This window comes from Barbus barbus (genome assembly GCF_936440315.1).
Source record: "Barbus barbus genome assembly, chromosome: 22".
Classification (NCBI taxonomy): Eukaryota; Metazoa; Chordata; class Actinopteri; order Cypriniformes; family Cyprinidae; genus Barbus; species Barbus barbus.
This window is the reverse complement of record NC_136750.1, coordinates 14,867,635-14,893,482: the sequence shown is the minus strand read 5'-3', so window position 1 is coordinate 14,893,482 and position 25,848 is coordinate 14,867,635. Positions and strand designations below refer to the sequence as shown.

Here is a 25,848-nt window from a genome sequence, read left to right as displayed (position 1 = left end):
AATATTCAACTGTGTTTAAGTTTTGAGCTGTAGTCTATTGTCTAATCTAGCTGTAGCCTACTTCACGAAAAAACCTTAGTGGACTTAATTCCTTACGTCAGATGTTTACATTTCAAGTCATTTAACAGGTGCATTATGCTCTTTTAATCCTAAATAGTTTCTGAGGGATACAGACATTGAATAGACTGGGACAAGAGGCAGTGAGTGAATAATCAAAATATGCGAGGAAAATATTGAAAACGGACGGAAATTGCACCAACTCACCATTTACTTGATGCAAAGACTTACAAACTGTAAAATGAAAATGAAACTATTATTTAGAAGCAGCCTATGTGAAATTGTATTATTTGGGCCCTAAATTGCTAGAAAAAAAAAATGAGGTAGCCTACATTATGTTCCTACCCCTGATCTATAAGCTCATTTAGCCTATATATATAGATTAGTGGTTCCTACATTTTTTTTTTTTTTTTGCTAAACCAAACATCTGAATGTAGCGTCATGACCCACCTCACAAACAACAGCCAAGATTGAGTGATAACAGCTGTTGTGATAGTTGTGTCTTTGGCTTTCTGTGCAGCATTGAAGTGACTCTCGTGTAACGGTGGACTCGTGAACGCCACGTACCTCTTCTAACAAGCGTACTTGACAAGTTACCATGGGAACCTTTGACAGACAGACAGCATGTTCAATGACAGAGCAACGCGAAAAAAAATCAAAGGCGGAAGCGCGATGGTTCCTCCAATCAGCAGAGCGAGGGGCGTGGCTACACGTCTCAGCAGGCGGGGTTTACGTTGAGGAACTGTGTTTAGCACACATCAGGTAAAACAAGTTACAAATGACCCGGTTATATCTGTGACGCTTGATCGAGGCGAAAACAGCAACATCGAGTTTATATATACAACTCTCAGGGGATCTTTTAGGGTAGGTGTTCACCTGTTGCTCCTTATAAAGTCAGCTACTGGCTTCTGTTTGACCACTGATGATGCTTAAAGACACGAATGGTGGAGTAATACTGTTTTGTGTTCATAGAAAAATAGAAATTCAGAAAATAACGTCATTTAGTGGCTAATGTGTTGTACATTGTCGATATGATTTCAGTCTGAACACGTAATGTAGATTTATTTACTCGTAATTTTTGAAAATGTTGTCTTCATTATCTTACACACGTGCTAGTGACGTCACACTTTGGTTGTAAGACGTTCCCTTTAAAAACAAAAACCCTTAATTTGTACTTGTATTTTAGTTTAATGTTATCTAGGACTATATAAGTAACGATAGATAGATAGATAGATAGATAGATAGATAGATAGTTATTTTGATTCTAATGGCAATAATAATAATGATAATAATTTATTTAATGTAATATTAATATATAATGTTCATTATTTATTCTTCTTCTTATTATTATAAAACAAATAATAAATTACATATTTTATGAAAGAGATATATAACTATATAGTTCTGGATCATTTAAGATACAATTCTATTATAAAATAATATATAAATAATTAATAATAATACTTAATAGATCATTTACACATCTTCCTGCAGTAATTCCATCTAGATAGTCATCTATGTCAGAAATGGTGATGTTCTTGTCCTCTCACAGATGTGGGGACCATCACACTTCTGCTTGATATTCTGTCTCTGGGCTTGTTTGGATGCACTGCCAGTTGCTGTGGATAAGACCAAAGTGAGCCCTCCAGTAGAGGAACTGGAGCCACCAAAAAGTATAGTATGTAATCTGATTTAATAATGTTCTTTCCGCTCTCTCTTTTGGAATAATAATAATAATAATTTAACGACTTATGAAAATGTCTTTATACTAACAGTGTTCAAATCTAGTGTTAAAATGGGTGTGACTCTTCTCTCTAATATGTGAAAACCACAGACAGGTTTGGTAAGCAGGCATTTCATATGTGATGCTTATAATAAGCTGTGCCATAAAAGGAGAAAGGAGTCTTCAGCTAACATAGACTAACTCTAATTGCTCAGTTATTTGCAAATGTTCACATAGGTTTAAAAAGATTTTGTTTCCCTAGTGTTTTTTCCTTACTCCATACTGTACATCTAATTTAAATTCATTTAGGACACTGGATTGCACTATGATCGATATCTCAGAGAGGTTATTGATTTCCTGGAAAAGGACCCACATTTCAGAGAGAAACTTCATAACACAGACATGGAAGACATCAAGGTATTGCACTGCTTTATTTCCCAATTCTACTTTGTAGACTGGCTTAATCGGATTATCTAAACACCCCATTGCTAACCTCTTATTCTCTGTGTGGTGAAAACAGCAAGGGAAACTGGGTAAAGAGTTGGACTTTGTCAGCCATCATGTGCGAACTAAACTTGATGAGCTAAAGAGGCAAGAAGTAAACAGACTGCGCACCCTAATCAAAGTCAAACAAGACATAAATGGAGAAAAAGGTATCACAGGGAGCACTTTTGTTCTTGTTTTGTGGCTCACATTTGCCCTGGTGCATATTGTGAAATGTCCTCCACCATCTTTGTTTCATTTATGGTCGCCAGGCTCACAGAGCACATATTTGCAAGGATACAGAATGTTGTATCCGAGAGTGTCTTTTATCAAACTCCCCATATCACAGTTTACTTTATAAACCTGTATCTCTGGCCTGCTGCAAAGACAAGAAACGTATATGAAAAATGACATGTTCTTAATTTCCCTAAAGGTATGGCAGTGGACCACCAGGTACTTTTGAAACAGTTTGAACATCTGAATCACATGAATCCGCATACATTTGAAGTGGAAGATTTGGATCGCCTCATTAAATCGGTAGGCTCCATATCTGACTTCCTGTTGGTTTTATTCTACACTCAAACTTTTCACACATTTTCGTTCAACTTTTTTTTTTTTTTTGGTAGGTGAAATAAGAAAATGTACTGGCCATAAATATTTATTGCCTTATTAAATGTTTTTTATATAAATAGATTATATATATTTTTTGCACTATGACTATGGGAATTTATTGATTTAGCTGTTTCTCCTAGCATATTTGTGATTAAAATGCAGGTAATTTTGTCTCTGTGTAACTGCGCCTGTGATAAAACCTTATGATTTTATCGCTGTAGCTCAGTGTAGAGCATGGTAGAACAAAAAAATACTTTTCTTACTTAGATTTTTTTTGTCTTGTTTTCAGCTAAAATATCTAAAAATTCTTAAATCAAGAAGGATTTTCTAGACAAGTAAAAATTATTGTCTTGTTTTCAAAAATAAGTCAAAATTAAGTGAGTTTCAAATAAACAATATTATTTTGCTTACCCCATTGGCAGATTATTTTGCTTTATAAGGAAAAACTAATTTAATTTTTACTTGTTTTTTTTTTTTCTGAAAACAAGACAACAATTTTCACTTCTTGATTTAAGAAAATTTTTTAATGATTATTTTTTTTATTTGTTTTTTTTTTTAGATATTTTGGCTGAAAACAAGACCAAAAAATCTAAGTATGAAAATAATTTTTTGCAGTGTGCTAGCAATACCAGTGTCATGGGTTCCATTCCTAGGGAATGAAGGAAATGATGGTACAGTGTGTACACCCTGAATGCAGTGTCGCTTTGGATAAAATGCATAAATGTAAATGTGTGACAGATTTAAATGTACAAATGTAAATAAATCATTCCACATATTTGTAGATGAAACTAATACTTTTTGTACATAGTTTTGTGTACTTTTGCAACTTTTTGGATCTATATCACTGTCATAATTGCAATTTAGATTCATTCACCTTTCATTCTGTTCATCCATTCACTTTATTACAAGTCTAAATGATTTTGAAACTGATATAAAGGTAAACAACTTAAAAACAGTTGCTTTAAGTGCCCAAAATTAAATTCAAAGCAAAAACTTTTCCAAAAGATTCTTTTCATGTTTGATTTGCACACATCACTGTCATCGGTGAGGGTCAACAGTCTTAGCTTGTATTATTCACCAAGTGCAATTCAATATTATTTTTCAATGTTGGATGGAGATCTATATAATGATCTATTGGTCTCCACACATTTACATTTTCCTCTCTTTGTTTTCTTATTTTGTCAAATTGAGGCCACTAATGACCTGGAAAACTTCGACAAGGAACGACATGAAGACTTCAAGAGGTACGAGATGGCAAAGGAACACGATCGGAGGGAACATCTTAAAACACTGGATGAGGAAGCACGCAAAAAAGAGGAGGAACACTATGAGGAGATGAAGAAGAAACATGCAGACCATCCCAAAATCAATCACCCTGTAAACTAAAAATACATTTTTTGACCTATTATAAAAATCAAAAAAGCTAAATTGTGATATTGAGCAATTATTATGATTTATTTAATTTTTTTTAATTGACCGTATATCTGACTTTTCCAATCATTTTGTCCACATAAACCCCCGCCCCTTTCTTCCAATCGACTGCAAGCTCACATTCAGATCCTTCTCCATCCAAATCAGCAACCAATGCATAGATTTGGTCTGTATGTGTGTAAATAGGGCAGTCAAGACCAATTGAAAGAGGTCTGGGAGGAAGCTGACGGTTTGGATCCCAACGATTTTGACCCAAAGACATTCTTCAAACTACATGGTGAGATCAGTGAGCCACTCTGTTCTGAACACTTAAATCATATCACAGCACGACTGTGACATCTGTTTGCTTTTACAGACACTAATGGAGATGGCTACTTTGATGAGCAAGAGCTCGAGGCACTGTTTACTAAAGAGGTTCCCCTTAATAACCTTTCCATTCAGAGCTATCACAATAGAGTACTTTGATTATTTTTATGGGGTGCTAAATCTAATGCTTGTGTCCACCATGTTCAGCTAGAGAAAGCTTATGATCCCACACATGAAGAGGATGACATGATAGAAATGGAGGAGGAGAGACTTCGCATGAGAGAACATGTGATGAATGAGGTAGGAGCATCATCGCAGGGGACTGAATTCTTCTTTGTGCTAATGATATTATTTCAAAGATGCTTCAGTAGTAATCATGTTTTTGTTTTGTCCATAGGTCGACACTAACAGAGACAGGCTTGTGTCAGTAGATGAGTTTATTACGGCCACAAATAGAAAAGAATTTCTAGAGCCAGATGGATGGGAGGTAATGTTTTTTTAATGTTTGGGGTCAACATGAAACAAAGCCTTCCATGTCTGTCAACTGCTTTTCTTTAAAAAATAAAGGCACATTGCTGTTCAAAAGTTTGGAAACAGTATTTTTTTTTCTTTCCTTTTGAAAGAAATTAATACTTTTATTTAGCAAGAGCACATTAAATTCATTGAGTGACAGTAAAGACAAAACATATTTCCATTTCAAGTATGATTTCTGAAGGATAATGTGACACTCAAGACTGAAGTAATGGCTGCTGAAAATTCAGCTTTACCATCACAGGAATAAATTACATTTTCAAATATATTAAAATAGAAAACAGTTATTGTAAATTGTAATTATATTTCACAATATTACTGTTTTAACTGAAATTTTGACCAAATAAATGCAGAATTGGTAAGCATAAGATACTTCTTTCAAAAACACTAAAAAATACTTACAGACCCCAAACTTTAAACAGTAGTGTACATTTCATAACATTTTCTTCATGTAAAAATGTCCTTTGTCTGCTTCCTCTTGAGACTCTGGAACAGAATCCAATCTACACTGATGAAGAGTTGAGAGAGTTTGAGGAGCATCTTGCTCGAGAGGAGCAAGACCTGAACCTGAGGACAAATGACCTGATGAAACAGCGGGAGGAGCTGGAGAGACAACAGGAACAACTTAACGCCCAGAAAATGGAGCTACAGCGGGTAGGAGAGTGGGAGATTAAGAGAAACTCATTTTAAAAAACTAGATAGGCCTAATTTTGGTTCCCACAGTCCCGGAAAACCTCCAAACATGAACGAATTTCATAAGTGTAATTTGCAGACCTGGAAAAGTCTTGGAAATGAATGAGATCCTAAAAGGTCACGGAAATATCATGGATATGTATTTGTTTGATAAATATGTATATATAGAGAGAGAGAGAGCGAAAGTTATTTTCACTTTAAGTCCACTCTATACTAAAATCAAAATGACTGGAAAATTCATGGAAATTAATCTGTCAGAAAATCTAACAACCACTAAGAGATGATGTTTTTATCTGACAAGAGTTCATGGGTAAATCTGATAAAACCTGTCAAGAACATGTCCAAGTAAAAAGAAGGAACTAAATTATATTATGCTTAAAGTAGATGAAGCTTATTTTTGTGCCATTATGATGTTTTGTGACTGGATATTTTCATATCAATTAAGCACCTTCCCCCATTCACATTCACATTATTCAAATCTCATTATCATTACTGTAATGGGAAAGAAAATTGAAAGATTTTTTTAAAGAAAATTTTTTATAAAGCAAGGATTGCTGAAAAAATGTCAATAAGGGTCTGTATTCTTACAAATGATATACATTTTAAATCAATGCCTTTCTTTCAAACTTATATTCATCAAAGAATCCAGGATAAAAATAATAGTTTTGCATAATATATATATATATATACACACACACACACACACACACTTTTAAAAGAGTGTAGATGCTTAATGTTTGGTCTACTGCTTTTATCTTATGCTGATAATGTTGTCACTAAAATATTCCCTTTTTAAAACATAATGGAAACGTCTGAAGCTAATTGTCTCTCACCTCAACACTTTCTAACATAGCAATCTTCTCTTTTAGGCAGTAGAGCACATGGATCGCTTGAAAACACAGAAAACAGAGCCTCCAGTGCAGGCCAAAGGTCAGTGTAACTGTTTTACATTTTCCTGGTCAAAGTCATTTAGCCCCATCATTAGGAATAAAATATTGATTTTCTATCATCATGTTTTCTTGTTTTTTTACAAATGCAGTACCTTCTGCTGTGGAAATATTACCTGGGGAAAGTCACCCTATGTCACAAGGTCACCAGCAAGACTTCCCTGCACATTCTTAGCAGCTAAAGCTCTTCTCAGTGTCTGTTATATGTTTGTCTGTTGTATGTAGTGTCAACTATTTTCATCCTCGCATACAAAAGGACAATTTACTGTTTCTTAACAAAGACCTTGGCTTTCCTTGAAATAATTAAACAAATCACTGTGGTAGTATTATCAAACATAAAACAATATTGAGTTATGATATCCTAAAACAGGCTGCTGAAGTATGTAATTAGTTAACAGAATGATCTGTGGATAATCACACCTCTCTTATCAAAAGTACAGATAGTGAGGAAAGGGACTGTACTTGAAACTTGTGTTTAAAGAAATTAACTGTTCATTATTGTTTACTGTTTCGTGTCTGATTTGCACAGTCTTTGCACAAACATGGCCAAACGTCATAAGATAGATCTCTATTCACATTTAGGCATTTGATATTAAACAGTTCATGTCATGTTAAATGCCCCACAATTCAGCATTCTTTTTTTTAACATATTTTTAAAGAAAAAGGAAAGGATAACATAAAAATACATTAAGCATTCTTATTGTATGGCACTTCCAGCAAAAAGAATAAATGTGTAAAATAAAGGTTTAGAGAATAAAAAATACACAGGATAACAATAACGATACCATTACTGTTGTAAGTAAATAGTGATTTTTGTTTGTATTTTTATTTAATTTTTTGTCAATTTCATACTACAAATTACAAAACGATGCTAATCAGGCCTATATTTTATTCAGTTATCAATGTATCTTTTTTTTTTTTTTTTGCTTTAGATTAAAGTCGATCCTAGATCGAATCCCAATTTGGATTAATTACAACTGCAACACCAGTGAATTATTTCACGCTGATTTGTTTTAATTCATTATGGTTTCATGGTTTTCAACCAGTGTTCTACTGTAAACAATGTATAAATTTATAAAATATATAGAAATCCAGTTAAGTGTAAAATAGGTATGGATTGTTTGGTTGGTAGTTTTTTTTTTTTTTTTGGCCTTGTTTGAGTATCCTTTGTGATTTCAGGAATAAATGACTGTGCTTTACATTTCTCTACAATGTATTAAATTATGTCAGCTTCACCAATTATGTGCTCTGATGATTATCACTGAGATTTTTTTTTTCAAACATGCAAAATAAAAAAAAATCATTTAATCCAGGATCTGTTTTTTTTTTTTTTCCATAAGAATCACTGAACCTTGATTTAAGGTAATCATCTGAATTAACAGGAGGATATTTATCTGATCCATCGCAGCATGAAATAATGGCCTCCTCATCTGATTGAACAAAGAAGACCAAAGACTGACGAGTGCTGGAGTCACCTGCAGGGGGCAGCAAAATCCTATGAACCTGAGGGCCAGAACAAAGAAAATAATTAAATAAGCATTGCCTCCACTGCACAAATAAAATGAAATGCCACATTAGTAAAAAAAAAAAAAATCTTACAACAGATACACAGACATCGCTGGTCCACCTTTGCATCAGGTCTGCTATGTTAATCAGAACTGTTCCAGGAATGCTGGACCGGCAGTTCAGAACCTGGAGAAGAAGAATGCACAGAGCCTAAATGATAGAGCGCCACATTAAACATGATAATGAATCTTTTCTCATCTTGTCCTATACTGGTACTCACCTGCAGTCCACGCTCTGAGCTTTGGAAGACCAAAGTAATACTACCATAATCAGAGTGTTCACCAAAGCGCAGCTGATTTTCCTTCACACGTGCTGTTCACTGGAGGGTAGTACAGAGTCCGTAGAGTCATTTGATTCAAATCACCTTAAAACAACCCACATCATTAAGAGTCTTGCAGATCTTCCTGCCACTGACTCACTGGGAGCAAGAAGTAATGCATATAATTTACTTACTTCCAATATGCTTATGTGCGCTGAGAAAGACCTCTGCTTCCAGGCCCAAACCAAGAGCCATCACTCGGAGCACTCTGAGAGAGAGTTCCTTTCAGTGCAGGAAAAATTAAACGTAGACATCTCGAAAACCATCAACTCCTTTTGAAGGCCAATTCTGAACACATTGAATGTGGAGTGATGTAAAGTTTGGGGAATTCCATATATGTGACCCTGGACCACAAAACCAGTCTTAAGTAGCAGGGGTATATTTGTAGCAATAGCCAAAAATACATTGTATGGGTCAAAGCTATCGATTCCCTTCCGAGGAAACTTCGAACTGTGTCCTCTAGACGTTGCTATGGGGAACGCGTGACCGGTGTCTGAAGCATACATCTAAACACGACAAAAACATTGGCCGGCGACAGCCTGTGACTTCACTACCGGCACAACCACAGTAGAAAAGGGTGCAGAGAGAACACGTCGTCGTCGTCTTCACTGCCGTTTATGTTAGCAGAAAGTTAAGCATGACTGGAGTGCATGTTCTCTTGCCAGAGGCTTTGCTTTGATACCTGCAGTTTCACACGGCTCGCAAGTCGTGTGTGTGGCGAAGAGCAAGCGTGTTCAGCTCTCAAGGCAGTTGATTGTGCTTTGTTGCATCCATTGCTTATTTCTTTGTGGATAAGAGTAAGTTGAACATGCTCTACTCATGAGGAGAAAGGCTGTGGTCATCGTGATGCATTCGTGGGGCTACTGAGAGGGGAGGTGAGTGTTTCACTAATTTCCAGAGTTTGTAGACAGCGTTCGCATGAGTGCGCTCGCCTCTCGCAGGAATACCGATGCATTCGTGACCGCAGTAGCAGGTTTGCTACCCGCCATTTCTCCCAAGGGGGACCATCCTGTGCGCTGATGTGAGATTTCTCTGCCTGTTGCCGGTGGATTCCAGTTTATGGGCAGAGCATGGAAAGGACCTGATGGGAAATCTTTCCCTACCAGTATTTCCTATTGTTTATAGTTCCTTATACATAAGAAATTGTATAATTTGGATATCTAGTCTGCAGTTTTTGGACATATGATTCATATTTTGTCCTTATCAGATAACCACATTATACTGCTCTCCGGGAGCATTCCTGTTAGGACTGTCGGATCTAGGTGGAGCTGATGCTCCTCACCTATGAGTAGGTGTAGTTGAGTATTCTGCTCGCTGGAGACAGGAGCTCGATTCAACCCCAACTTCTGCCTCCCTTTTGGGCTGCTCTTCTGGGTTGAGCTTAGCATTGCTTCCCTCGCTCAAGAGGGTCACCTATGAACACTCTGCTCCCAACTGAGCATCTGAGTTCTCCTCTCATTCTGTGAGTCGAGTCCTCTGCTCCTTGGAGCTCCGTTGGGCGGCCACACCAGATTGTTAGGCCTCTTTCTGCCTCCCTGTTAGGCTGCTCTTTTGATCCCTGGTGGACTGCTTTTCTGGTTGAGCCCAGCAGTGCTCCTCTCTTCTTGAGGGTCACCTATGGGCATGCTGCTCCCAATTGAGCATCTGAGTTCTCCTCCTGTTCCATGAGTTGAGTCTCAGGGAACCATGGTTACATATGTAACCTGAGACGTTTTTCTTTTATGCCAGAAATCATTAGGATATTATGAACAAACCACAAGACTTTTAGATGCAACTTTGCAAACCCAAGCTATCTTGACGTTCTTTTTAAAGAAAAGAGGCTTTCTTCTGGCAACCCTTCCAAACATGCCATACTTACGTTTTTTTTTTTTTTTCTAATTTTACCGGCACTGACTTTATCATTTAACATGTTAACTGAGACCTGTAGATTCTCAGGTTGTCTGCAATTTCTCAGTGTATATGACGGTCTGACCATGGGGGGAATTTCCTGAGATGTCCACTACTGGGAAAGATTGTCTGTCTTGAATGTCTTGCACTTGTGAATAATCTTTCTCACTGTGGAATGATGGACTTCAAATTGTTTGAAAATTGCCTTTGTGCTGTTGACTGAATTGCTTAGCAACTTTTATGATATCTACTGTTATTTATTAAAAAAAATATTGTTTAATAAATCATATTATATAAATAATAGTAGTATTTAGTAGCCTAATAGTATGTGGTATTGAAAACGGTCTCTGTGTTAGTGATGATTATTTTGGTTACATTGTTATGCCATTGGTCTTTGTCGGTGGACCACTCCTGGGGAGGGTAACAGTGGTCTTGAATCTCCTCAGTTTCTACACAATCCATCTGACTGTGGATTTGTGGAGTCCAAACTCTTTCGAGATGGTTTTGTAACATTTTATAGCTTATTGAGCAACAGCAACTCTTTTTCTAAGGTCCTCAGAGATCTCCTTTGTTTGTGCCATTAAACACTTCCACAAACATGGTTAGACTTTGATAGATCCCTGTTCTTTATACAAAACAGGGCAGGCATTGATAGTCATTCCACAGAATGAAAACACCTCAGAACAGATGAACTCTAATTTCAGCTTCAAATTAACAGCTTATCCTAGAGATTCACATACTTTTGACACTGTAACACTGGATCATTTTTCTCAATAAATAAATGACAAAAAAATCTATTTTTGTCTCATTTGTGGTTTACACATGAGTTGATTGGTTTCTATTTGTCTACTTTCAGAAATTGTGTGAAAATCGGATTATGTTTTGGGTAATATTTATGCAGAAATGTAGATATATGTGCAAACTGAGAATATGGAGAAAGAAAAAAAATAGATACTTAGATATAGTAGATATTTATTTTATATTTTATTAAAAATATAAAAATTGTCCAGACTTGAAGAGGAAAACCCTAAACCCCCATAGTTGGTAGCCTATATCTTTTCTCAGTGACATCTAAATGTAAATAATAATAATAATAATAATTTAATAAAAGATGATGCCTTTAATACTTTAACCTATATTCAACTGGGCTCAACTACTGAAATATTTAGACACCACTGACCCAGACACCACTGCTTTGCCTCTTAAGGCGCAATATCTTCATCTTTGATGACTATTTTGGCTGTTTATGATTTTTTTTATTTTCGTTTACAAAGTGCTACTGTTGCCCTGGTGTAAAAACAAAAAAACAAGTTATGAAAAAAGATTACTCCTGACACATACTTTAATAGTTCATGATGGTGACTGGTCAAGTGACACCCAGCTAAAAAAAAATTGGTTCCTAGAACGTTTTTTGTTAAAGTTTATTTTTGGTTAGCCAGGAAAGTTTTCTTAACGGAAATAGAAAGTTAGCTTTTAATTTGCATAACGTTATTATAATGTTATTTTAACATTCACCTGAGCTCTATACTCTTGATTGCTGCTAAAGCTGATGATGGAGTGGAAGTTGTGGAACAGCAAGTGGATTGGACACAGTGGCGTAGCAAGTCAGCCCCGGGCCCATATGCAAAAAAATTGTATGGGCCCCCTCAAATGATATGGGCTCCAACTCGCATAACTTGTTGATTTTTTTTTTTTTTTTTTGACATGTAAAATCCCTCTGAAAATTATACTCATAACTATATTAATTTTAACCATGGGCGTAGAATAAGCGGGGGACATTTTTTCAGGCAAGTGTTTTCACAGAGGTTTTCAAGGACTGTGAATCAATTTAGATTTAAATGCAAATAGACAAGATAGTCTATGCATAACCAGACATTTTTACTTGTATCCAAAATGAGGCAATGTGATCATAACAGAGTGCTAAACACTCTCATGCACTGTATGTTTCATTCATAATCGAAGCCGAAGGGTGTTCTTATCCAGAAAGTCCAAAACGGACTCATAGAAGTAATAATTTATGATGTGCCAGGAAATCCCTAATATGGCCAAAGGCATCCTGCGATCACTGTAGATAAGCTGAAAAAAAGAAAAAACTTTAAGACAATGAACACATAATTGCGACAATATATGGTTTGTGTGTGTTTTCCAAGTCATCTCCAGGTAATAAATGAAGTATATAAACAATGCAGTGCTGACTGACATAGCATTTATTATAGTATAGAAATTGTACAATATATTTTCTGCCTTATTTTCTACAAAAATTCATAAAAAAAGTGTTTGTATATAAACCAATCATAAAATTGTCATTAGGTAAACAGAGAAAAAAAAATATATAATATTCAAATTATCCGTTATTGTCCAGCAGTGTACTGTATTTGTTGACTTTTTACACTTTTTTACGTTTTACAATTAAAAGAAAGAGATAAAAAAAAAACTGTCAATTGCATAAATCAATAAAACATAGGTAGGTAGATATTTTATTTGACATTTTTGTCCCCCTCACTTCTGAAATGATGGCTACACCCCTGATTTTAAGTAATCATTCAATAAAGAGATTGATAAACGAACAAGTCAGTCAGCCAGCAAAATGAAATGACCGTTAATATTTAAATTTCGCAAGCACGGAAATGAAGATGAAACAAACCCACAAATTTATGATTTCTGTTATCCCTCTATGCTTAACCCTGGCTTAATATTCTAGTTTAAAATGCATTTTGATTGCTCTAATTTCTGTATTTTAGTAAATGCTGTATTAAACAAATTTCAGGGCTGTGTGTACCTCATTACACAAACATACACAACTTTTTAATTGGAAAAATGTTTTACAGGTTTATAAAAATAACCTAAGAATAAACATTAGTAAATGTTCTAAGTTATATATAAGTTTTATTTTAATTTTTTAAAAAAAATACCACCCTGCAATTGCAGGTTATTTTGTTTATTTTCCAACCATTAAATAACATTCCCAGAACGTTCTGGGAATGTTATTTAATGGTTGCAAAATAAAAACAAAAATATCCATTAGGGAACATTCTGTATAAGTTATTTTTTAGGTTATTAAAAAATAACCACCCTGCAGTGTTCTGGGAACGTTATTTTATGGTTGTAAAATAATAACCTAAAAATAACCAATAGGCATCTTTCTGTATAAGTTCTTTTTAGGTTATTAAAAAAACAGGAAAATCTTGAGGGAACCAGCAGTAAATTAGTCTTTTGGGTTTTGACGTCACAACTAAACCAATATTTCCATCCCCAGATAGCACACGTACCTCTGCAAGTTGTCTGTTAAAGATCTCTTGATCTGGAAAGCATCTCCTGTCAACAAATGTCTGACAGACGTCTTTCAGATCTCAGTTTTACATACATTCTAAATCATAAACATCTTAAAGATATCTAATAGACGTCTATTTGACATCTAAAAGGAAACGTCCTATAGATGTATTGCAGATGAGCAAACACTCTAAAAATACATCTTGCAGATGTAAATGTAGATGTCTCGGAGATGTACGTGTGCTATCAGGGTCAAGGTTTTGCGAGTGAGTGCAAGAATTTCTCTATGTAATTTTTATAATCATTTTAAAAAAAACATTGTTTTTTTTCATTACCATACAAAATCAATATATATCACAATATTAATTTGCAATTAATGGGGAAGGAAATGCTTGATAGATTATAGAATAATGGTTTGATAGATCTTGAGAATAAAAACAACTTGTTTGATCTCAATTAAACTCCACCAATCAACCTACCTTTTAATTTGGGGCCCCATGAAATAAATTTTATTTTTCCTTAAATTCTGTTTTCAATTGTATTTCTCTGGATTGAGTGTTGATTTAATATCAATTTAGATTTAAAATTTTTGAAATTATTGAAATTAAAATATGACAATTAATTTACAACAAAACATTGCATTTATATTTTGCACAACAGAAGTGTATCAATTAAAACATGGATGAACAAAATAATACTGGTTTTATGATATTTCTTAAAAGTATCATCATTAAAAATGACATTGTAGTATACAACTGTAATATATTTGTCAAAAGTTAAACCATACTTTTATTTTGACGGATTGTCGTCGTGAAGATCTTTAGTTTCTCTTTCAGCTTGCATTTGGCGGTAGTATTGAGACAGAGCCCCTACTTTATGAAACACTCTATGGCCCGGTTTCATAGACAGGGCTTAGCCTAAACCAGGATTAGGCCATAGTTTAATTAGTACATTTAAGTAATTTTTATAAACATGCCTTAGAAAAAGGCATTACTGTCTGGTGTGCATAAGACAAAGCAAAGGCACTGACATTTTAAAACCAGTCAGTGCAAGTTTGAAACAGCTCAGATTTACATTTTAGACTAGGACTAGGCTTAAGCCTTGTCTGTGAAACCAGGGGAATATGAAACACTAAAGGGAGAGAGAGAAAGCATTAGAGAAGAAATTGATATTTACGATATCCGCCCGCAAAGATGTTGTATTAAACGCCTCCTTCAGATCACCGGGACGTCGAGGATTTAAACTGTGAAATTATTCTCTAGCGAAACCCAGCCGTGGTTTACATCACATGAGAAATTGCCCCTGCTAAAAGGCTTCTTCATGTTTTCTGGCAAACAGAAGAACTTCTTTGAAACACCCATGCCTTTGTCCTCTTAAAACAGTATAAATAAATATTAGCCAGTCATCTACAAACAATAAAGATCTTTTCGTAAGTAACAGGCATGTTTAAACAAATCATAAACCTGATTTATGCCCATGTTTTTTCGGATAAACAAATCCCACCTCACTAAAGGCCCTTCTCAGTTCGTCAATTAACTTTCCCAAGGTATCATCTGACACAATGGTCTTTCCCAGTTCGTAAACATTGAAATCCATGACAGGTATCTCCATACTGAGTTATTTTACCTTGAGAAAGCAAACATAAAATAATTACTTTAAAATTCTTTACGAAATCGGGAAGAAAATGCGGCAAGAATCTTCGTTTCGTTTTATCAGTACAGCACAGCCCGTTATAGGGGTTATGGACAACAAAATTCTTCTTTTTCTTCTTCTTCTTCTTTTTGTTTTAACGGGAGCTTGTATCCTTGGCGTTGCATTACCGCCATCTTCTGGAGCTAGTTACTTCCCATGTGCAGCCAGCATCTTGTTTTTTATATTCTTGATATTAGTATCGTCTTAGTAAAAAAATAATAATAATTCAAATATTTTATTCCTTGTCCGCTCATGCTGCATTCCTATCCTTTAATCCACGTCCAATTAATCCTATTTCTGCCATGTCTTTTACCAATATCATCCTTTGAATTAAATTTTTTGTGCAATACACAAGCACATGTTCTACATTCTCAGGTATTTGGCACTGGTCACAAAGTGCTGTTGGATGTTTTCCTATCATATGAAGCATACTGTTTAATTTAATGTGCCCTAATCTTAATCTGGTTAAAATACTCTCTACTGGGCCCGTATTCACAAAACATCTTTTTTTGTTGTTGGTTTTTTTTTGTTAACAACTGTTTATTGAGTTTTATTTTGTGGAGCAGTAGTACAAAACAAAAATCAGCTGTACAAATTTAAAACCCACCCCAACCATTGGTAGACTTAAAATAAATAAATACATAAATAAAAATAAAATAACATTCACAAAACATCTTAAAGCTAAAAGCAGTTCATAACTTCGGTGGGGTAAAGGGATTAAGCGCTCTGCGGCGAGCGAGCTCACGCCGGCTCAGACCCCGCGTGCCTCGTCCCCGCTAAGCAGAGAGGATTCTCTCGTCCTCTTCGAACACGCGGATCAACGTCCCTCGATTGGTGCGAGTGACGTGGTCTCGTTTGGAGCTGTCGAGGACAAGCTATTAGATGACAGCATGTCTCTAATAGCGTCAGACGTGGAGGAGATGTCAGGCTCTACTATTGACCCCGCCCCTTCATTGTCTGCCGAACCCAGCGACGCAAAGCCAGGGATGGATGCCGAACTCTTCCGCATCCTCTCTAAGGCGTCAGACGCGGAGGAGATGTCGGGCTCTACTATTAACGCCGCCCCTTCATCGTTTGCAGAACCCAGCGACACAAAGCCAGGGATGGATGCCAAACTCTTCCGCATCCTCTCTAAGGCGGTCGACGAGCTGGGATTGGAGTGGTCTACGCTGGAGGAGCCCACTCTTAGTCGTCTGGACGAATGGTTCCTGCCGGGGCGCCGTACGGCCCCTCATCAGTGAACCTCTCCGTTTTTCCCGGAGGTCCATGACGTACTCACAAAGTCGTGGCGTGCTCCGTATTCGGCCCGCCTTCGCTCTAACTCTTCCTCTGCTCTCTCTTTAGTGGACGGCGCCGAAGAGAAGGGCTACGAAAGGCTGCCCCCTCTCGACGAGGCAGTGGCTGCTCACCTTTGCCCACCCTCCGCTATCGGATGGAAAGCAAAGGCCGCTCACCCCTCCAAGCCTGCAGGACGACTTCTGCCCTCGCTGGACGAGTGTAATCCTCCGCCAGGCAGGCCGCCTCAGCGCTTCATTCCATGGCTGTGCTCCAGGTCTTTCAGGCCAAACTCCTCCAGACCATGGATGAGTCTGGACCTGATCCCGCAGTTTTCAGAGAAATGCGCAGCGCTACCGACCTGGCTCTGAGGGCTACTAAGGCTACAGCACAGTCCATAGGGAAGTCAATGGCCAACTTAGTGGTGTTGGAGCGCCACTTATGCGGAGCGTTTCACCGCGGTTTAGAAGTCGTCCCAGGCCATGCGACACTTCCTGCCGAAATGGTCCAGCTCTGCAACGGCCGCAAGTCGCCCCAAGCCTGCTCCAGCGCAACAGCCAGCTAAACCTGCGCCATTGCCCGCTCAGCCTACACGGAAGCCTGAGTCTCGGCAGCGATCCCGCTCGACCAAACGCTACCCGTATACGAAGCGCCAAGGACCCCGGCCCAAGCTGACCTTGGACCCTGCGCCCCCGGCGTCATCCTGATCCGCTAGGAAGGAAGAGGAGGGGGCAAAGTCTCGCAAATGCTGGACCAACCCCAAAACGCCCTCTGTTGTGCCTTCAAGCACCCCGTTCAGTTCCGGGCCATCCCCGGAGTGTCTCATTGGGTTCTGGGGATTATAGAATGAGGTTATACACTTCAATTCACTCGAAGACCCCCGCTGTACAGTGACATAGTCTCCACCTCAGTGCTGAGCAGCAATGCTCACGTTCTGCGAGCCAAGGTAAAGAATTTGCTGGCAAAAGGAGCTATAGAGATAGTTCCCCCAGCTCAGAGCGAGTCAGGCTTCTGCAGCGGTTATTTCCTCGTCCCCAAAAAGGATGGCGGCTTCCGGCTCATCCTCGATCTCAGATGTCTGAACCGTGCCCTCATGAGACGGCCGTTCAGAATGACTACACTGAAGCAGATCCTCTCACAAATTTGCCCAGAGGACTGGTTCTTTTCGCTGGATCTGAAAGACGCTTAATTTGCCATCCAGATAGCCCCCGGTCACAGACGATTCTTGAGATGTGCCTTCGAGGGAGTGGCTTATCAATACACGGTCCTGCCCTTTGGGCTGGCTCTAGGTCCCCGCACTTTTACGAAGTGCATAGACACGGCTCTCTCCCCTCTGAGACAGATGGGAATCCGTGTCCTGAATTACCTCGACTGTGCTAGAATGAGCCAGTCGTCGAAGGCAGAGCTGATAGCCCACAGGTCCCTCCTCCTCAGTCACTTGGAGGGCAACATAGCAGACCCGATGCAAAGTTGGACCAGCGATGTCTATGTGTCTGCCGTAAGTTTCTTTACTAATGCTTCATCTAATTGTGCAGTGCAGGCAATGCTTATTTAATTATTTTCTATTGTTCTGACCCTCAGGTTCATAGGGTTTTGCTGCCCACTGCAGGTGACTCCAGCACACGTCAGTCTTTGGCCTTTTTCGTACAACCTGATGATGAGGCCATCATTTCATGCTGCGATGGATCAGATACATATCCTCCTGTTAAGTCAGTCGATTACCTTCTATCAAGGTTTAATGATACTTACGGCAATAAACAGATCCCGGTTTAAGTGGCTGATACCAATTCTGATGTTAACAAACCACTATTGGCCGATCCAAATAGTTGCAAATACTTGCAATTAAAAAGTTGTAAATACTTGCACTCGCTCACTTATTTGAACTTTTGTCATTAAAATATATAACTGTTTTGATCATGTTTTAAATTAGCAAAGTTTAATAACACATGCAGTAAGGTATACTAGCTATTTTTTTTTGCTGCATCAAATCATTTCATTGAACATTGGATCCATTTAACATTCAATATGTCAATATTATAAGACAAACACAAGATAAGAAAATGCAAATAAGACAATATGACAACCTTTTGGTTGAGTTTACTGCATTCAGATATTTATTATTAACCACTAACTTTTTTTTATTTTTTGACATATATAATATTAAATGTTTCTTTCATAAACTCATTAACAAGTATATATATTAAACAAATATATACAATAGAACAAAATTACAAATTAAATAATATTTTTATAGGTTTAACAGTAGCTTTCAGATACAGAAAAAGAAAAAAGTAAACATGTATGTGTTTGGGGGGGATTGAGAGCACTAAATTAAGAAGGGCTGAAAAAATAAAAAATACAGTAGTCTGTTAGAGCTGGGTTTTAAATGTTACTGGTCTGCAGCAGACCCCCCAAATGATGAAATATAACACATTCACCTTACTAACATGCTCGGGTGTTAGCATAACTCATTCACATATAAGCTAATTCATTGTGAAATTTAATATTTTACTTATAACATTTATCTACTATTTTACTATTTTTTTTAAGTCAAATGTTGCTGACTCTCACAGACAATTTGTAGTTATTGTATTAGTTAATAACATGCTACACTCACCCGGGGAGGCCGGTGTTCTCATAAGCTTTGGTGTATGAGCTTGGTGGCACTAGGTTAAAAGTTAAAAGTGTTAAAAGTTAAAGGGGTCATGAACTGCAAAATCAAAATTGATATAAGATATATCAAAATACCCCCCGCTTTATAGGGAGAAAATGTTACACACTGCAAAAAAATGCTTTTCTTACTTTTTTTTTGTCTTGTTTCCAGTCCAAATATCTAAATTCTTAAATCAAATCTTTTTTTTTTTCAGAAAAAATAAGTCAAAATAATATTGTTTTCGGTTTGAAATAATATTTTTCTTACCCCATTTGCACCTTTATATGATTAAAAGACATTTGAGTGACAACTACGTCTATAATCAACAAGGATTGTTGTTAAGATGTTCCATGAACTTAGTCAGGGGAAATAAACCACTGTAAATCTTCATTTCAGCACTCAAATCTTTGAAGCAGCTGACGGGCTAAACGCGAGATGTTTCTACATCTTGAAACAGGCTGACACTAGCTATGGCTTAGCGCTACTTGGCCTGACTTGAGCTGAGTGATACTAATATTACTGTACATTAAATGGTGTGCTTTACTTGTAGGTCGAACAGTTCTCAAATCGACTTCATGTCAGAGTAATAGCTTACTGATATGTGAGACAAATGTTAAGGTCGAGACTGAGGAGCATTTTTGCAAAGGGTAGCGAACTAATGTAGTGATAACGTAACTTACAATCTTCATAGCTATAGCAACAGCAGCCTCACGCAAAAAACAAACAAAACAAAAATAAAAAAACAGCAGCCTCACGCGGTAATCACCATTTAAACTGGAACACCATTTACAGCAGATACAAATGTGTTCCGTCCGAAATGTAGTCAGTTGCCAGCAGCGCCTATAAAAGTTATCAAAATAAGGTAGATTTGCACCAGCCATTCGTAAGTTCTTGCTTAAATTTGAACGTTAAGTCCACAATAGAGGCTTAGTAACTACTAGCTAGTTTGTAACTAAGTCTATACGTTATTTGGTTGCACCAGTTGTTCGTAAGGCAGGACGCAAGTAGTTCGTAAGCTCTCGTGCGTTGTCGCATAATATGACGTTTACTCTAAATCATCCAATAGAAACCTTCAAATACGTGAGCAGAACTTTATTAAATGCTATGAATTTTAATTTATCCTTCATTCTAACTTCTTTTGCCTCATGTATACTAATGGTAAAAGCAAGTTTCCATTAAAAACTATACATTAATAACATTAGTCTATATGTAAGTTATTTTAACGTTCAGAAACTATAATAGAAATAAATAAGGATCAATAAATACTGAAATAAAAAAAAAAACATAAGAAATGCCATTTGTTTATAATTTCATCTGACATGCGCAACACGGACCGAAGCGCACAGTCACGCTGTAGAAGATGTCACTGTGTTGAAGATGCGCTAATAGAAACAAAGTACAAAGTAGCCTACATTTATTCACATATTGTTCTCTCTATTAATATGTACATGAGTGTAAATGTCAGCCGCATCATATACGCCTAAAGGATTGAAGGTTGTCGAGTAAAAGAAGAGCGTATTGATGCAGTTCACTCAGTCTGCTATTTTATTCCAGCATCCACTGTAGACCCTGCTTCCCTAACTCTTATCTTATCTGTTTGGTAACCATGGTAATTTCAGTTAGGACCACATTTAGGACAAAAGCTATTACAGAACAGCATTTCCTAAGTGCGTTATCCTATCTTAACTACAGATAGGAAAGCGTTATTACAGAAACCTAAAACCTAAAAACTGTCTTAAATTTAGGACAACCCAACAGCTGTCCTAACTTCAAAATTATTTGAAAGCTAATGGGAAAAAAACGCTTACAACTGTACTGTCCGACAATGGTATTACATTTATTAATAATTGAAAATGAAGAACGAAGATGTTTAATGGTAGAAAGACTCTTGGAGGACCCTGAATATTTTGATGACAAAACACTTATAATTACAGACTGCCGCACAACATATTACAGTTAGCACAGGAACTGCAACCAGCATTAAAGAGACCAACTAAATTGTCACGGAGCATTACTGGTTGTAGTGCAAGTAATGCGTTACGTTTTTTTGCAAAAGGCGATTTTCAAAGTGAAGTAGCTTCTATTATTTTGTTTACCTCATCAGCAGCTCGGGCAGTGTTGGTTGCTTGGTAAAAGACCTGAGAGTGTATTGATAATGCCATTTAAGATTTCCTAACTAGAGATAAGATACTATTTTGTAGGATAGGATAAGAATCCCAAATCAAGTTCAGATTTGCTTCTGTAATACGAATTTGCGAAAAATCCTAATTTAACATATCATATCTTAAGTTAAGAAACTTTCTGTAACACCTGGAGTGAGATTGGTTGGATGAGGGAAATAACATTAAGGTAAGCCAATCAGAGGCAGAGTAGGGCGGATCCATTCCTTTGCTATGCTAACAGGGGGAAAAAAAACAGTAGCCCCTCACTGCAGAAAAGAGATCCAGGGGGCGGGGTTGGATCCACATCTAGGGGTGGAGAATGGTAGGTTTAGGGGTGGAGATGGGGTGGGTTTAGGGATCAGTGGGTGGAGACGGGTAGGTTAATGTATATGTAAGGTGGGAGGAGTTGGATCTAGATCCAACCACACCCCCTGGATCTTGTGTTCTGCAGTGAGGACCATCTAAAAAAAACGCTACAGGTGACATTACACAAATGACTCGCAGATACGACGACGGCTACGACTGTTATTACAGATATGTAGTATTTATGTGTTTTTAACCTAAATTACAGCAGCATCCATCTATGAAGGATGTAGGCTGTCAAAAATACACAGCTGTTAGCCAATCATAGAAGTGGGCATTTACTTCCGAGTCTAAATTACTCCCCCCCCCCCCCTCACTACCTCATCCAGCATTGACTGCAAACTACCTCTTTGGATAGTCTGATAAAAAGACTGTTCTCTTGTCACTTTAACAGACTGATAAGCTCTTCTTGCACTACACATATATCTGCACAGTTTTGTTTTATTTAACTGGTTTGCACTCTATCTGCCATGTGCCGTATGCCACTTTATCTATCTCTTTCTTTATTTAAACTGTATTTATCTGTATTTGAACGTCTACTGTCAGTGTCTTAAATGTTAACTGTATGCACCAAGGGTCTGAGGGTAACACAATTTCAATTCTCTGTATGTATGTGCCGTACATGTGGAAGAATTGACAATAAAGCAGACTTGACTTGACTTGATAAGTGACCCTCAGAGAACAGTACAAAATCACAAAATCATTCAAAATCAAAAAGGCAGTTCATTACCCCTTTAAAAAATTGTCATATGTTGTATATTGGATGATTAAAGCCATTTGTTAAATATTTTGTATATTCTTCTGTTTTGCCTTTAAAAGGTGAACCTGAACATCCCTCATTCGGCTCTATCTGTTTTTCTGGGTTAAAGCCTTACAACTATAAAATTAGATCCTTGTTTTTGAAAGAGAATATCTCTACGCCTTCTGTAATTTTCTACTGGAACAATCTCTTTAATAATATAAATTGGACTTATTTTTTTTATAAAATATTAAAGTAATTAATTCAGGATTTCTACAAAAATGTAAAACAATTACACTGATTTAAAATGCTCTTCCTGTGAATGTTCAACTGAAACAATTACTCATTTGTTTTGGCCCTGCCAATAGATCAGCATTTTGGAAAAATCCAAAGTTTTTCATTGTTGACAATATTTTAAAAACATTTTTCTTATCTTATAATAATTCGTTACATTTATATAGCGTTTTTCTGGGTACTCAAAAATGATAAAATGGTGATTTTGGGTTATTATATCAAGGATCATTATTTAAAGGATGTTGGTTTTATTATAAATTTTATTCTATTTTTATGTAAATGTCGCATTCATTAATGCGAGCTAACAAAGGTCAAACCTATTTTTATAGTACTTGAAAAAGACATTAAAATGTATATGTGATGTCAAAATCTAAAAATAGTAGGCCTAAAGCAGGTTGCTATATGCTCCTCCTTTAACATTTTTACATAAAAAAAAAAAAACTGTTTAACAGTGCTTACTTGCAAAGTATATTTTCTGTATTAAAATTGTGTTGTAATCCCATGTAAATGTAAAAAATAAAAAAAATTCTGTATTACAGATGCTTACAGTGGGGCAAATAAGTATTTGATACACTGCAGTTTTTTCAAGTTTTCCCACTTACAAAGAATGGAGAGATCTGTCATTTTCATCGTAGTTACACCTCAACTAAAACAAAATCCAGAAAATCACATTGTATGATTTTTTCATAATTAATTTCCATTTTATTGCATGAAATAAGTATTTGATAGAATAATAGAACTTAATATTTGGTACAGAAACTTTTGTTTACAATTACAGAGGTCAGACGTTTCCTGTTGTTCTTGACCAGGTTTGCACACACTGCAGCAGGGATTTTGGCCCACTCCTCCATACAGGTCTTCTCCAGATCTTTCAGGTTTTGGGGCTGACGCTGGGCAACACAGAGTTTCAGCTCCCTCCATAGATTTTCTATTGGGTTCAGGTTTGGGCCCGGTTACATGAAAACCCTTAAGTAAGGGTATCCCTGAAGGGGAAAAGATCCCTGAGGCAAGGGATTTCCTTAAGAGAGTTGCAACAAACGTCTTAACCGTCACTCTTACCTAAGTGTTTATATTAAGCGTTTCACTGTAGTTTCTGGCAGCGCACGGCAACGCGAGCTGCGGTTGCCATAGTTACTCTTCCATATCGCACTATAAACATAAAGGACCTCAAAAATAACCTTACAACTACAGCTATAAAATATTTTTTATTTTTTTACAAAATATTATTTTTTTGACAAATTGATCTTCATATAGGTGTGGGGCTTGAATTCGCACATGTGTTCCATCTATCACTCCGCAAACGCGTGGGAAACCAGCAACTGCAAAAAAACGCTCCGCTAATACGTCCTGCTCATCTCTGGAAGGAAATTCGACATATGTGTCTATTCGGCGACACAGGGCTAAGGCCACTCGATGGACAGCTCTGCAGACAGTGGATTTGTGTACTCTGAAAACGTCGCCAATGACAGACTGAAAAGTACTGCAAGCGAAAAACCATAAAGCAATCAAAACTTGAAGCAGTGCTGGGAGAGCATGACTTCGTCGGGTTTGGTGTTGGTGGCTCAAGCGTTGCGGTGAGATGAAGGATTGACTGACGATCAAACCTATATTCTCTCAATAACTGCGCATCATTCATAGTCTCCAATGGATTATTTCGATCATTAAAAATGCGCCTAGGTACTTGCTCCTCTTCTATGAACATGAAATCAGCCATCGTGCTAGAGTAAAAGATGACTTAAGGGAGCTATTTTTGTCCCTTAATTTTTTAAGGTGAAACGGTTACTAAGGACTTTGTAGCAACGCATAACAGAACTTAAGGGAACACTTAAGCAATTAAGGGAAATACTTAAGTGACAGCCTTAACTTCCCTTAAGTAAGCCCTTAGGTTTTTTTCTTGCAACCCATGTTTCACTAAGGGTACCCTTAACCTTATAATTAAGGGTTTTCTTATCTTAAGGGTTTTCATGCAACTGGGCCCTGGAGACTGGCTAGGCCACTCCAGGACCTTGAAATGCTTCTTACGGAGCCACTCCTTAGTTGCCCTTGTTGTGTATTTGGGGTCATTGTCATGCTGGAAGACCCAGCCACGACCCATCTTCAATGCTCTTACTGAGGGAAGGAGGTTGTTGCCCAAAATCTCGCGATACATGGCCCCATCCATCCTCCCCTCAATACGGTGCAGTCGTCCTGTCCCCTTTGCAAAAAAAACACCCCCAAAGCATGATGTTTCCACCCCCATGCTTCACGGTTGGGATGGTGTTCTTGGGATTGTACTCATCCTTCTTCCTCCAAACATGGCGAGTGGAGTTTATGCCAAAAAGTTATATTTTGGTCTCATCTGACCAAATGACCTTCTCCCATGCCTCCTCTGGATCATCCAGATGGTCTTTGGCAAACTTCAGACGGGCCTGGACATGAGCAGGGGGACCTTGTGCGCGCTGCAGGATTTTAATCCATGACGGTGTAGTGTGTTACTAATGGTAACCGATGAGACTGTGGTCCCAGCTCTCTTCAGGTCATTGACCAGATCCTCCCGTGTAGTTCTAGGCTGATCCCTCACCTTTCGCAGGATAATTAATACTCCACGAGGTGAGATCTTGCATGGAGCCCCAGTCCGAGGGAGATTGAGAGTTATCTTGAATTTCTTCCATTTTCTAATAATTGCACCAACAGTTGTTGCCTTCTCACCAAGCTGTTTGCCTATTGTCCTGTAGCCCATCCCAGCCTTGTGCAGGTCTACAATTTTGTCCCTAGTGTCCTTAGACAACTCTTTGGTCTTGCCCATAGTGGAGAGGTTGGAGTCTGATTGATTGAGTGTGTGAACAGGTGTCTTTTATACAGGTAA

General features: G+C 37.4%; 1 protein-coding gene and 1 pseudogene across 4 annotated transcripts; one reads left to right on the top strand and one right to left on the bottom strand.

Moving 5' to 3' along the window:
• The first annotated feature begins 670 nt into the window (after window positions 1–670).
• Window positions 671–8,096, top strand: LOC306888719 (nucleobindin-2-like). Of its 3 annotated transcripts, none has more exons than XM_079447135.1 (13): window positions 671–819; window positions 1,610–1,735; window positions 2,090–2,197; window positions 2,301–2,433; window positions 2,697–2,800; window positions 4,067–4,252; window positions 4,493–4,583; window positions 4,662–4,720; window positions 4,820–4,912; window positions 5,010–5,099; window positions 5,627–5,797; window positions 6,706–6,766; window positions 6,876–8,096. In XM_079447135.1, exons 2-13 carry the CDS (start codon window positions 1,610–1,612, stop codon window positions 6,956–6,958), a joined length of 1,305 nt encoding a protein of 434 aa, XP_079303261.1. In that variant the 5' UTR covers window positions 671–819; the 3' UTR covers window positions 6,959–8,096. The 3 variants fall into 3 exon arrangements, with proteins under 3 accessions (XP_079303261.1, XP_079303260.1, XP_079303262.1); XM_079447134.1 differs by having other exon boundaries at window positions 768–921; XM_079447136.1 differs by lacking the exon at window positions 671–819 and having other exon boundaries at window positions 1,610–1,730.
• On the bottom strand, window positions 8,023–15,436 carry LOC306888657 (annotated as a pseudogene). Its single transcript has 6 exons — window positions 15,289–15,436; window positions 15,002–15,197; window positions 8,803–8,956; window positions 8,570–8,713; window positions 8,383–8,475; window positions 8,023–8,286 (listed from the first exon to the last, which is right to left on the bottom strand). The product of its transcript is annotated as an uncharacterized misc_RNA (transcript).
• Between the last annotated feature and the right edge of the window lie 10,412 nt (window positions 15,437–25,848).